The sequence below is a fragment of the Cygnus olor genome, chromosome 1 (assembly GCF_009769625.2).
Source record: "Cygnus olor isolate bCygOlo1 chromosome 1, bCygOlo1.pri.v2, whole genome shotgun sequence".
NCBI classification, from domain to species: domain Eukaryota; kingdom Metazoa; phylum Chordata; class Aves; order Anseriformes; family Anatidae; genus Cygnus; species Cygnus olor.
This window is the reverse complement of record NC_049169.1, coordinates 131,808,905-131,823,600: the sequence shown is the minus strand read 5'-3', so window position 1 is coordinate 131,823,600 and position 14,696 is coordinate 131,808,905. Positions and strand designations below refer to the sequence as shown.

Sequence of the window (14,696 nt, the reverse complement as noted above, 5' to 3'; positions counted from 1 at the left end):
TTATGATTGCTAGAGGGTGTGCTCTCTTCCAACTAGAAGGACTCAAAGGACTTCTATGCTTACCCTAGAGCACAGTCACCTGTGCATGTAGGTTAGATGTAAGTTAGGGTGATTGCCACCTGCTTCATTTTTGAGTAGTATCCAGGGTTCAGCAAATGCCCAGATAGGAAACCTGGCCAGCATCCAGGCAGTCTTTCACTACCTGCCAGGGAGAGGCTGGTGGGGATCGGAGCGCAGCAGTAGTGCATGAAGTAGCTGAAACGTGGGCAAAAACTTAGATTTAAGTTCTGGAATCAGGACCTGTGGTGCTGGTAACATGATAAATATGTCTGTAACATAATGCAAGTTAGCCAAAGGTGCCGGAGGGGACATGCTTTGTTTGGGAGAAACTTCAGGCTTTCTGAATCCCCAGTGTTCATGAGGTTGGCTTTGCTTTACTGGGAAAAGGATATCTTAGACGTTTGATGTTTGTGTAGCTACAATTTGTAATGATTATTTCCATCTTATAAATCTGTTAGGGATCCATCTTGATCCTCTTATACAGCAGGAGGTTGCCAGGAATGGGGGATTGCCAGTGAGTTTTGAAGAGGAACGTTGGATGGGACGCCAATTTTCAGTTGTCTTAAAATGGCAGACACTCTGATTTTCTTCCTTCTGCTTTGTAGAGCAGTTCATCTTGCAGCAAGTCTTCCGAGATAAAGGGACACTGGCTAGGGATTTCTCAGCAGCAGAGCTCAAAACTGAATTTTGGTTTCTCAGGATGGAGAACAAACTGTTTTATTTGTCCTTCAAGCTAAGGTAGCACAGTTCAGTTGGGAGGTAGCAGAAGAATTGGCTTCTTTTGGGAGCCCAAGACAAGTTGAGCTTCTGGAGGCAAGTAGTTGTAGCCTTGTCCCACCACCAGCGTGTCTGGTATCACTCTGCACTCCCCTCAGTCCTAGCCAGTGCTGAGCACAAACTCCCAGCCCTGCTCAGACTCTGTAGCACTGGTCGATCAAGACTGAAGAAGGAGCGATACACGCTGCCTGATGCGTATCACGTACCTGCTGCTCTCCTTGTTGTTCCCCAGTAGGAAGAAGGCACCGTGTGAGTTCAGGGGTCATCAGGGAGGAGCGTAGTCCCCTCACTCTTGTGCCTAGGGAGCCCATCCCTTCCTTCTTCATCTACCAGGATGGGTATTTTCCCTCTTTTTCCTCTCTAGTGGAGGTAGGCATGAGGGAGGGACTAGTATATAAAGAGAACGAAGGGATGGAATATGAATGGGGAATGGAAGCCACCAGAAAAAGCTGCTTTTGCTGTCTAGTTTCAGGCGTGATGCAATTCCTAAGGATGCTTCCTGGGCTCTCAAATCAGATGCCTTTGTCTTCAAGGTGGTCTTGCAGCTCCTGTGAGCAGCAGCCAGTTGCTGTTACACAGGCTAATCTTCCTGACTCCGTCAGTTGGATTCGTTGTAGGAAAAGGAAACGTTGCTGTGTTATCCAGGGTATCCTTTTTAAACTGCTCTTTGAAGACTGAGAACCATCCTGGTAATTGGATATGCACCATAACTGGGGCTCGTTGCAGATCATCAGTTGTCAGAGACACTGGGATTCCAGAGGGCCAGTGTGTTGCATTGCAGTGCCTCTGCTTAGTCTCTGATTCTGTAGTTTGGACAATGGATTAAACAGTTTTGATTTTTTTTTTTTTTCCTGGGCATTTTTACAATCAGACAGCTTTATCATCTATGAACAGATACAGTTTTTCAAAATTCTGAGGAATTTTTAATATAATTTGTTTGTTTCCTTCCCCTATAGTGGGGGGAGGGGCAGAATAGATTTATTTTTATGCATTTTTTATTGTTCTTTCGATGCAAAATGTATAGGTTCTTAGTCATAAATGACAGCCTGAATAGTGGTTTTGCCATTAACAGTACATTATCGGTAACTTTTGAAAAACAGAGAATGCACAATCAGAAAATAAGTGGCATTAATAAGTATATCTTTTTATTAAAGGAATTCTAAGAGCCTGTCAACAAAGCTCTGACAGCCAAACAAGCTCTTGTTATTTTGTGTGATTGTCTTATTCCCCTTTTGCCTTAAAGACTGTTTGAGATCTCTGCTTTACCCTCACAATTTGTGTCATTGTCTAGACATTTCAGAGATGTCGCTTGCTTAACCCAGAGTGTAAAATATCTCTAACTATGTGAACCTTGAGTAAGGGAGCACCGGGGTGAAATCAGCTGTCGTAAAAACACAGTCAATACAAGGTATTCATCAAGTTGGATGTGATGGCAGTAGTGGCTAAGGAATGTAACCTGGGCAGAAGATGGCAAAAGGGCAGGTGAATCCCATTTGTTTTTCCTATCAATGAACCTGGAAGCTGACAGTTGCTAGATTCAAAGAACTGTAAGCCATGCAAAAGTTAAAACCTTCATAGACCTAAAATAAATTGTAAACATCAGATTTTTAAAAAAGATCTAAGTGTATCTTTTAAAAGGAGGCATTTATTTCAAAGCAAAGGTGCTTCAGATTAGCTGACAGTATGATAAATTTTAGTTCCTGTAAAATGGTTCTTGCTAGGCAATCTACCTATTTTTCTTTTTCAATCAATAAAAGAATTATCAAAATCAGTTACTTTTGTTTGTTTATTTGTTTCATCTCCTCTCTTGTAGAGCCTGGCCAAGCTAACCGATGGATTCAGGAATAGCTGTTGTATCACAGACTCCTTGCAGGATCTCCAGCACAATTCTAGTTCGCTCAGCGATTCCTGTTTACCTCAACAACACTGTGATGCTTGTTCTCAGACTGACATCACTGGAGAGGTATGTATTCCTACGTGAGACATTTGCTTTAGAAAATAAGCTGCTTTTGTACTGTAGTGATACTTCGTTACTTCCTGCTTTAATCCAAGATGTGCTCGCCGTGGCAGAACAAAAAATCCAAGGAAATATTGGTGGCGAAGGATTTGCATTTGCTTGTCATTTTCAGAGCAAGTGAATGGTGGGCTGTGTCATTCTGCTGCTCGAGCATCGGGATAGGGCATAGGCTGGCGACAGGTACAGTCAAGTCCTGAACACAGCCAGTCTGGCAGAGCTCTTTGGTGACTGCAGGCTCATCTCTGAGTAACAGCTCACGCAGAGGCAACCACAGACCCCTTCTGGTCGTGTCACTAGCTCTTGGCCTTACCAACATTTGTAATGACACAGCAAGGAAGAAAATGCTTTAGCCAGCTTGAAGTTGCAGTACAGACCTGATTGCACAATAGAGTGAGGTATTAGTTTTCTGGTAGTAGAGATGGAGGTATTTATCTTCCTTTTTAGTCTTGTTTTTATTACGATTGTCATTGTTCATAGGTATCAAAGACATAGGGTAGGCCTCTTTCTTTTGTTTTTCCAAGACAAGGGAAGCATTTGTTTGAGCCCTGAAGTATTTTTCTTAAACTAAAAAATTCTGATCTACTTCATCATACTTAGTATTCCTTTATATATATTATATATATTTGTATAATCTCTATATACGTGTTATATACGTACTCATGAATTATGCAAGGCTATATGTTGCCTTTATATAGGATATATGAGAGAATCTTATTAGCAGTCTTCAGAAATAGTTCTGTGTGAATGAAAAAGTATATTCCAAATACTAAAGTTTTGGCCTGCCCTATCACCATGGCAGCCTAGCTGTTCTCAAGCAATAAGACGTTTGCTTCTGTGGATGAGATTGACAACAGAGCAAGAAGACAACCTGTTTGTAGTTTCGTAGTACCATTGTTTGGATGTTACTACACATTCAGTTAGAATTTTTTATTCAACTGTGTAACTTTTAATTACAGGCTTTTATCACACTGTTTTTGTTTTATTATCTTCTTTTACTGATGACGTGTTGCCAAGTTGGATGTCTCTAGAGAACCTATACACAAGGGGAAATCTGTGTTTTTAAGAAATTACTCCTTAAAGCATCTAAAAACTGATTTAATACTAGGCTTGCTTTAAGTGTGCTAGGTAGATGGTGCCTTTGGCATGTCATTTTTCAGACTAGTGGTGGATGTGATTAATTCCAAAATGAATTACCTAAAGGAAAATAGCAGCATTTTCCCATTCACAATACACATAGAGTGTCATTGAAGATGAGCCAAGTGTAGTCTGAAAATTGTGTTTGTCAGGTACGGTGTTTTTTTGTAAGGCAAATAAAATTACATAATGATGTTACTTATTTTTCTGAATTATTAGTAGTGGAACATGAGTAAAGAAGAGGTGGATTTTTACATGTGTGATGATAAAGAGAGCAAAAGCAGCAGATATCTAGCAGGAAATCTAGATATGCAGCAAAGCACTTAAGTAGGGACTCAGGTTTTAGCTATTAGACTGTACACAGACTTCTGGAGAGGGCAGCTACTGATGCCCTAAGATGAAGAGAAGTTGCTGTAGAAACTAGACTGTATACAGTAGGAGTTGTAACACAAAAGCGTTTTCTACGACTGACTGATTCAAGGATCAGGTAATGTTTTTGTAATAGTGTTTAAATCACACTAATGATCTAAGTGCTGGGTAACACGTCACAGTACAGGGACTGTAGTCTGAATTATTTCTTATTAAACTATCCATAAAGTAGCTATGTTAAGTAATAAAATATTTCACTTAAAGCATACTCTTTATATAATTTTAGGATTGAAAAGTTGAAAAGCTTAGTGATACTGTTTGCTAACCTTTCATTTCCTGTATCATAATTTATTGAAAGGGCTCATTTATCTTTCATGTTTTTAGCAATAAACCAGTTTTATATTAAAAAGCATAAAATTAATATTGATTGCTATTACTCAAAACATTGTCAATTTTTAGTTGCCAGTAGGACAGTAATTTATCCCTTTATTTTGAGTGTTTTAAAAATCTCATGTCTCCCTCTCTTTCCTCCCCAATCCTTCCTCTTCAACTCTGCAACAGTTTGGGTTCGATGATAAAACAAGGCTTGTAGACAAAGTAAGACTGAACTGGCAATATGAAGAGGCCAAGAAAAGGTAATTAAAGACAAATTTGATGTTTTTACTCTTGTCAAAATTTTCGAAGTAGAACTGGAACCAACCTCCTAGCTGAAATGTCTTTAGGAAGATTAATATGCTTACTGTTGAGTAGTTCAGAGATAATAAAAGCTTAGGTAAACATGAGACTTTATCATAAGTTTATTATATTTGTTTGCACAGATAAAAACTGAACGTCAGCCCTATACTACACTTGTATAAACACAAAATTGCAGTAGTTTAACTGAGCTGTTTTACGTCCTTTTTTTTCCCCTTCTTGTCAAACCTCAATATAAACAGTCTTTAAATTTACACTGGGTTTTTATCTGCCAGGCTCTGTCAATATGTTCAGAGCTTTGCATACCTGTGTTCTAAGTTCAATATGCTGAAGTGTAAAGAAAGAATGAAAAAAATCCTGTGAGATAAATAAAGATGAACAAAAGAGCACATAAAAATAAATTTGGAGATTGAAAAATATCTATGACAAAAATGTTTTAAAATTAACTTGAAGTTGATTAATTCTTCACTAAGTCCTTCAATCTAGTTGCTTATTGTAATTATTTAGTTCTTTTGTAAAGTTAGTCTTGCAGTTTTTTTCATGTCTTTTTGAAAATAATCTGCTCTGATTGAGCATTATTTTAAAATTATTACCTACCAGTGTAGTTTAGTGTGCCCTCCTTCAATCTCACTGCTTTCAAATTATTTTCCACATATTCAGGACAGTAGTTTAGGTATAGCTGACAGCTTGAACATAGTAATTTTATAATTACCATTTATAATTATTTTAATTTGTGTTGGTAGAACTTTTTCTGATTAAAATTGTTTGGCATGTAGAAGATCCTCTTACAGTTGACTTTGAAAAACTTGTTTTTTTTATTTTTTATTTTTTTCAAGTTAGTTTTTTTCTTTTCAATTTTATCTGCTTTTTCCATTTTTCAACATCTCTGTGAGCAAGGGTTAAAAATAAAATCCAGTGCTCTTGCCTGTTTTTTCATATGATGATGACTTTTCTTTGAGGGAAACCGTAATGCTGTCATATGTCTTGGCACGGATTGGAAGCTTTATAGGCAGTTCGCCATTTTGTATTTCTTGGAAAGTTTGCCCACATTTGGACACAATACAGGCTTAGAAAAAAAAAATTGGTGCAAGCACGTTAGAAATACACAGCTAAATTTCTTCAGCATTTGTAACTGGAATGAAAGTCTGTATTGTAAAATGCTGCCTGTGGATAATACTAGTGACAGTTACCAAATAAAAGTTAAATAACTGGGGGCAAAAAAAGGCAAAACAAAAAGGCATCAGCATACTGTTTAGTCACAGGTTAACCCTTAGTACTTCATAGTTGAGTGATAATTTAGGGTACGTGACAGTTGATGAAGGAAAAAGGATAGGATTTAATTTTATACTGTTTGGTTTAGCAGAGCTATCGGTGCTGTAAAGATTATATTAAATACTTATAATTAGATTTTCCAACATACATTTTCTATGTCTTTTTCAAAACTATTGTGTGTTGGTGCAGGGAAAAGATAAAGTGGAGGGTTTTTTGCATGTGTTCTGTTATTTTTTGTTTGGTTTTGATTTTGTGTCTGTTTTTAGTAGCAGAAACACTTCTCAGCTGGAAATGCTGAATATTTGTTTACGCGTGGAATGCGGTATTTCTGAACATCAGAAGTGATCTGGGTTTTGATGTTAATTAAGTGTAGAAAATCTGGGTAACTAACCTTCCAAATAGAGAACAGTAATTGCTGTAAGGGTAGTTTTGCTGTCCTGGGATAGCAGCTCCAACAATGGTCTGTTATTTAGCAAAAGCATGTTAGTTCCTTTAAAATAGTAGCCTTATTTTGCCCAGTATGTTGTACGGAAGTAATCAGCTTTCAGCTTTTGAGTGGAACTGCACAAAGCTCATTGCCCCTACCAGTTATCTCTGTGGTTGCATTCTTCATTTATCATGCATTCCTTCCCCTTAGCTTGCTGGCATTTCTGTAGGGCTTTTGTCTCTACTAAATATCTTTGTGCTCGTTCTGCCTTGGCTGGTGAAATATCTACTGTTACTGCACAGTGTGGGTGACGGAATGTGCTGCCATGGATTAAAATCTACGAAGTAGAAAATTAAAATGCTACACTATATCACAACTGTAAAGCAGTATATTATGACTATTTGCTTGTCAAACAGAGTAGAAACATATAGTAAATAAATACAACAAGCAAATTGCCTTATTCCCAAGTTTTAAGGGAAGACTTGTAAAGGACACTAAAGGAAAGAAGTATCTCTCTTCCCTTAAAGGAAATCAAGGGGAGAAAAAAACCCACCAACTCAAGGGTGGTGGGTTGTATTTTTGTCATAAATGATAATACAGCTTTAGATACCAGCAGAATAGCTGCCATAAAGGGACAATAAAACTTTTTTTTTATTTATTTAAAAGTACATTGTATGGTATTGTAGCGAGAAAGTACAGTGTTGGGACTTCTGAATGACCCATCTTGAGGAATTCGGGAGATGAGCCCAGTGATAGTGGAAAAGTTGGCTTATACTCCCCAAATATCTTTCATCCCTTGTGAAAGATAATCTGATTTTTTTTCTTCCTCCTTCAAAAATCTCTCTAACAGTACTGAGTGGTTTGGTCTTTGCATAAATTAAGACATTCACAGAGCTTTTTTTCCCCTTCAGTTTCCCACTGGAAGGAAGTCGGATAATTTGCAATTTAATTTGTCCCATGAGTATCTTCAGATGTTGTGAGCTGTGGGTTCCAACATCTTCAAAATGCTGGGGAAGTCGTCCTTTATCCTGGGTCTGATCCAGTCTCTGGGAAGAGGCATGTAAACTCTACTTTTTAATTCACCAGTCACGCTGAACAGAGAAGCTCTTGCTCTTTACTATTCTCTTCCGCCCTCCCCGTTATTTTTAAATAAACTTTACCTTATTTCTGTGAAATTTTTTCTCTCAGATCTGTCAGTGTGACCCTCCAGAGAAGCAGGCGGGAGGGAGGATGGTCTTTTTGAACAGACAGCCCTGAGCTGCCTGGATAAATACCGTTTTTAGTTTCAGTTGCTATTTCAGTGAGACTACCTTTCATGAAAAGCATTTGCACACTGGAAAGTGTCCCCCTCGAGCGCTTTTCTGAATAGACCATTTCATAGAAAAAGAAATCAAAAGAAAATTGTTTTTCTTTGATAACTCTAAGTTGTAGAGTTCAGTGTAATGACTGTGTGAAGTATATTGGCAAATGATTGCAAACTGTCGCTGCAGTGCCTCATGCCTTGGGAAGTGAACTACTCAATAGATGAAGAATGATCCCTCCAATAACAAATGCCAGCATTGACTGTGATTTTTACTTTTTTTAATCCAGTCTGATGACAACTGACTTGAATGAACTAAAACATCCAAGCATCTTCCATCCGTTTATCTAATTTGGGTGCAAAAGAAGAAATTTCTTTACACCCACCATAATTTTGAATTTAAAGATACTATTTTCCAATTCAGTCATTTAAAACATACAGAGACTTGAAAAAGCCTCCTGTTCAACCATGCTTTGTATTTCCACATTACCTCTCAGAATGTTGCTTTCTTTCAGTATAGTTACTGAATAGGTGTTTTGCCGCAAACTTGCTGTCTAATTACTAAAATTAGTTTTCAGTTGTGCCTTTAAAAGCACTAGCACATGAAATGTGGCAGTGCAGTTTGTATTTGTATTGATAAAACACACATTGGTTGGATTTTGATAACAACATTCCAGTTTGGATACAACAGAAGAGTCAAGTATTTTCCTGTTATGATTCATCTTGTGAAGGCAAGTTTCAAAATCTAGTTGCCTAATTTCTGGTGAAATTCAGTGGATTTGTGTGCTTTATTCTGCTACACTAATCTGAAAATTGGATTTAGGGATGAAGTAATTTCTTTCATATCCCATAAATATCTGGCTCAGGCACGTCAGCTAATCCCAAATCTCCCATTGTCAATTTTTAAACAGAAAGCTGTCTTTCTCTTTGGGTTAGTTCAAGAGCATGGCTCTGCTCCCTTTATATCTTTAAAGTTTTCATTACACCAATTGACTTGCGAATTGAGGAAATTCTAATTCCTCTCCTCCATTGGTTTTAACAGGCTTTGCATGAAAGGTGAATACCTAATTTTATCTGCAAAATGCCAGTGGACTCCAAAAGGTTTCATGAGTGTCTTAAGCCAATTTAAGACCTCCTTGTTATTGAAGCGGGCTGCCAGAAAGACTGGATATTCTACAGAGTGTACTCGTGTTGTCCGCCAAAGCCACAGTGGCACATACTTGCAGGAACAGCCAAAGTAGACACAGTGGAGAAATTTTGTGAGCTTTTGGCTGAGTTCCCTAGCTTCTTGTTCTTTCCATTTCTTTCTTCCTCTTTCGCTAGCCTTCCCCTCTTTGAGTACAAGTTATAATCCACTCTCTTGAGGGCCTGTAAATACCAGAAATTACCCAGTTCTTACACCCTTTGTGTGTCTTCAGTCCCGAAACCACCTTCTCTTGGTGTTGCATGTGGTAGAAATTGCCTGTTAGCTGAAGTGGCAGAGAACTGGCTTAGGATCTGACTTTAAGCCTCCTGGTGTTCCAGGACCTAGTTCTGTGAGAGTAAGCTGGGCTGATTTACGGTTGCGTATTTGTGCAATCTTAGCCACCGTTGTCCTCCAAACCATAACTGGGTTTTGTTTTTGTTTATTTTCAATGTTCCTATTCCACAGGTAACAAAGGCTTCAGCTGTAGAGGTGTCTGATACGTCACCCAGAATTCTAGGCAACTAATATAGAGTAGTGTTGTTTTTTTTGTTGTTCTTGTTCTTTTTCGGCTTTGAAAATTCAAGCAAAGTTCAGCGAACGTGTTTATGCTAGGAAGACCGACACTTGTAGGTTACGAAATACCAGGTGGTACGGTACCCTTAGTTCATCCCTTTTATGGGTATGAATTAGGACTCTGATATTCTTTTGGAGTGTTTCTCTCCCCAGGACACCTGCCTTGCTCATAATCTGAATAATAGTCTAAGCATCGTCTTAAATGTAATGCCTACAGCTGAGGTGGTTTCATCTTGCAAAAAGTGATTTTTACTTGAAGCTCGCTTCTCATGCTATATTTTAAAAAATAAAATCTTCTAAAATGAAATTTTCTTGAGCTCAGCAGTATAGTTTCATTTGTGCAGGGTTCAGATAGTCTGGAAAAAGAGGTTCAAGATGCTAACGAAATCGTTTAGTTTATCTCAGTTATTTCCAATGACAAAAGTGTTGCTCTGTATTGTCTAGAGTAGTCTGTGTAGAAGTATAATGACTCAGATATGCTCTAAGTTCTGGAAATGTGTGCTTCTCCCACCCCATGGTGTAGTTAGGGTGTTGTGTGGTAAATTATTGGTTGTCCTGTTTTCCACCCTCATGCTATGTTTGTGTTATCACAGACTACGCATTGTTCTAGCTATTTCAGTATGGCCATTTCAGGGCAAGTTGGTCATTTCACATCAATGTTTACTTAAGATCACCACGTTAAACCTTTGTCATCTCATCTGTGCCCTCCTGCTTCTCTGCTTAACAGGAGCTGTTACATTAATTTCCATCAGAAATTTTTAAATCCTGAAATAAGCAGCAACTCGGGCTGCCTACCTAGGAAACCAGTCATTTGATACCACCTACTTGAGTGTGGAATGCAAGCTCCTCAGTGCTTGTTATGCAAGGATGGGAATGGGCAAAATGCCTGGAATGTTGATGGTTCAAAATTAACTGTTTTTTTTTTTCTAGGAATACACTAAATTGGTACATCGGTAGGGACCTTGGTATATCTGGCATTAAGCCAAGATAAAAGGACTCTTGTACAGTGACTTGACTTGAGAGGTAGTATCTTAAAAATATACAGTAGGAAGGAAAAATGTTTTTGAAAAACAGAGGCTTTGAACAGGACCCTCTTTTTTTTTTCTTTTTTTTTTCTGTCCCTGTCAATTCATTGATTTGTTTAAGTGGGTGTTTAAGGTAGGTGAATATATGTACTGAGCCTAAAACAAGGCAAAAGAGCCACTTTTTGTAAAAGACAAGCAGTGAGAATGGCTGGTGTGGTATAGGCATTAAATCTGGCATGGACAAACACAGTGAAAGTGCTTATTGCTTTTATGCTTGTATGCATTTGTTATGTTTGGGAAGAAAAGCTTGTGTTGCAAGATGCATATTGCAATTATGAACATGCTTGGAGGGATTTTTCTTATTAAGCTTTGAGCAGAATTCAACATGCCTCATCTCCTCAGATATTTTTCTGAGGTTTAGGTGAGGGAGACTGTAAAAGCTTTGGGGATGTTTTCTAGCCACGGAGACAAATTTTAAAAAAGTTTTTCACTGGTGGTTCCGAGAACTTCAGTTTGCTTGCAGCAAGTGCAGGAAATACAGGTTGCAGAAAACTGGCTTACTGGTGCTGAAGCTCCCCTCCCAGCAGATTCCTGCATTCTGTAGTGTTGCAAGCGCTTTCTCTTTGCTTAAAGGGGAAAAAATAGAGACAAGAAGAGCTAGCAGAAATGCTGAGAGTGTCAAAGGAACCAAAACAAATACCTAATCAGATTTTGGAACTCTTCAGTGACACAAGCTTAGTCCATAGCAGTACTTTTTCCTTTAATAACAGTATAATTAAGTTACTGTACCACGACTTTCTACTTTCAAAACGTCATCATAACAGAAATTGGGGGAAAAAAAAGGCAAACTTTGAACTGGAATGTCATGCACAAGGGGAGTAATGCGCTCTTAGCAAGCACAAGAGTCTAAATTAAAACCTCCTGTATTTGAGGGTGGTGCACTGCTCAGCCAGGCTGATTCAGTGGTTAAATGGCATTGCAAGGGCAGATCACCTCCTTCCTTTTGCTACCTTCCCATCTTCCCTGCTGGTGTTTTTGTTCTTCCTCGATGCCTGCATTACAATTTATTTGCTTAAGTGGCTAGCGCTTTATCCAGCTCCCCCTGCATTAGAAAAATGCCTAGCAGGACAATTGGGAGAGGGTCATTCCTTCAGCTGTCTCACCAAACTGAACCCAGAGATTTCACCAGACACATCTGATCTTCTTTCATCCATGAGCCGTGTAAGAGCTTGTGAACACGGTCACTAAAATACATTGCCAAGGTTCAGCTGATTCACGCTAACTAAGCTATGATAACCCAAACGTGCCTGAATTTTATAATTCTGTTGAACAGACCTTGGGTTTCTGTTTGTTTTGTTTGGCACCAAACACTTTAAAATTAAGCTGTATACATGTTCAGAAGTGTTTACTGAATCTTTTGCGGCCTGGGTGGAGGAGAAGAGGGAGGGAGGATGGCCCTGACGTCCCATGGAGGGGATGAGGTGTTCTTCAGGAAACTGCATCTGGAATTCATGCACAATAGCTGAGGCATGAAATATGTAAACTATATGTATTGATTCACAATGGTGCTTTCACTAGCCATTCGCAGGAAGTTGGTTATTAATGCAAGGAGGAGGAAATGGTATTGAAGGGCTTGATAAAGTATTACACTTTAGACTATAATGTAACACAATACCCAAATTCAATACCCAAATTCTTTACTTGCTGTAAATGAAAACTAAGGGGAAAGAAAGCTATTGGACAAAATTCACAGTAAAATCCCTGTTCGTATATGAACATGAAAACTGTAATTAATGCAGTCATTGCAAAATGAATTATATTGATACTTTATTTCACTTCCTGTGATAATAAGATGGCCAAATACTTTCCAGATGTCGGTACGAAAAAAACATTGCTGGAGGTTTGGGGTTTAGATGGGAAAAACATACCTTTGTCATGTCTGTTCCTTTTACCTTTGGGAAGATGTTACCATACTGTGGATCTTCTGTTTGTTTGTTTGTTATGTGCTTTTCACCTTGCTTTATTATTTTCTTTTTTTATCAGATATTTTGAAAAAATGATTACTTAAAAAACTTATCAAAGAATGGGAGCATATCCCACTTGTATGGTTGGTTTTAAACACTTTTTTTTTTTTTTAAGGGTAGTAATCTTTTATTGCGCACTGAGCTTTGAACACTGCCATTGCAAAGTGAAGATGTAACTAAGGTGTACAGTTGCATAACTTTGGTACAGTTTAGTTTCTTACAAATGTTCAGAAATAAGAAAGCTAGCTTTTCTCTTATTTACTTTTCATTTTAACTGTAATCTTCTAAAGTGCCTAAATTGATCATTGTAAGACAAGCATAAAAACCAAACAGTAACAGAGTGTTCTCCCTGTTATGCTAATACAACTCTTGATTTTGCCAAAAGAAACATTTGTGAAATTTCTAGCTTTAGGGGTTTGTGCAGTGTTTATTTAAAGTTCAAAATTTCTTTTTAGCAGAATGGTTTCTCACAATGTCAACTGTGGAATCACGGAACACCAATAGTTGTAAGAATGTAATGGTTCAGTGTATTGAGATATAGAAGCTCCTTTTGGCTATATATCCTACTGCGACTACATTAAAAAAAAAAAGTTAGCATATTTAACTACTTAATTTGATGATGGATTCATATGAAGCCACATGTATTTTGTAAATCTTTTTTTTCAGACCTGTTTTTATTTTACTTGCCAGTTTATATATTCTTAAACCTTTGTTGTCAGTTGGGACACTCTCCTCTGTTGAAATGAGAGACAATAATACAGAATTCTTCAAAGACAAATATTTCCCCTTCATTTTCTTCAACCTCTCACTGCATTTCTCAAATCCCTGATTAAGATCTGATAGTGGAAGAATGAGGAATAAAAGGATGTTCAGCTTCATCATCTTGTCCAGGCAGCAAACTCAGGAGCTCTAAAATATCAATTGTTCTTCTATAAAATGAGCAAGCTGTGAAGACAAATACTGTCCACGTGATAAATGCAGTGTAGTTCTCACACAGCTACACATTTATGAATATTTGCCATTCTTTGTGTATAAAATAAACGAACCAAAAAACACGTCAAACCCAGAGACAAATAAAGCCTCCCAAAGACCCCTATTTTTTTTGTTTCAAAGTTTAAATGAAAGTCACTGATGTTCACTGATGTTACCTTATGATGTTCACTGATGTTACCTTATGATGTTTTTCCTCTTACTTGTTTTCACCTTTGTCTCTTCTGCATTTTGAAATATATTTATTCTCTTTTAAAGAGTTTCAAATATACAGCAGCAACTGGCCTTGCTAGATAATGAATCATGGCCAGGGATGGCTGAAGCGGACAGGGACCGTCTTCAGCTCATCAAAGAGAAGGAGGCTCTTCTTCAGGAGCTGCAGCTCATCAGTCAGCAGAGACGATCCCCAGAAGACATTGCACGTTTGGAGGAAGAAAAAAGACGTTTGGAGGATGAAATTCAACGGGCTCGAGCAACCTCTGCTCATGGAGCCACTGAAAGGTTTGGGAACTTGAATCATTTTCTTAGCTTCTGTACTGTACTACTATAGGTGTAGCTTCAAAAGGAAGAGCAGGGAATTTCACTGTGTTTAATAAACAAAGTTACTAATTTGCTTTCAGTAAAGGAATTGCTTGCTCCTGACATTCCTTTCATTCATCTAAAATGTGTGAAAGAAGAGATCAGAATAGTCACCTCAGATGCGTGATGTGTCTGAGTAATGTTGTCTGATAAGAGAGTTGAATAACAGCACCTGGGTAGTGAAGGATTTTTCTGTTATTTTGCAGTGGAGGGATAGTCATTTCAAAAAGTAGCAGAACAAAGATCCTTCCATATATTTGCTTTTTGCCT

General features: G+C 38.0%; 1 protein-coding gene across 4 annotated transcripts in view; it reads left to right on the top strand.

The window, feature by feature from the left end:
• Window positions 1-14,696, top strand: part of WWC3 (WWC family member 3) — a 100,753-nt gene that overhangs the window by 57,416 nt on the left and 28,641 nt on the right. For all 4 annotated transcript variants that reach the window (XM_040533947.1, XM_040533940.1, XM_040533931.1 and 1 more), the window contains exons 7-9: window positions 2,651-2,800; window positions 4,919-4,992; window positions 14,106-14,348. In XM_040533947.1, coding sequence (XP_040389881.1) covers window positions 2,651-2,800; window positions 4,919-4,992; window positions 14,106-14,348 — 467 coding nt within the window. The remainder of the gene's footprint in view (window positions 1-2,650; window positions 2,801-4,918; window positions 4,993-14,105; window positions 14,349-14,696) is intronic.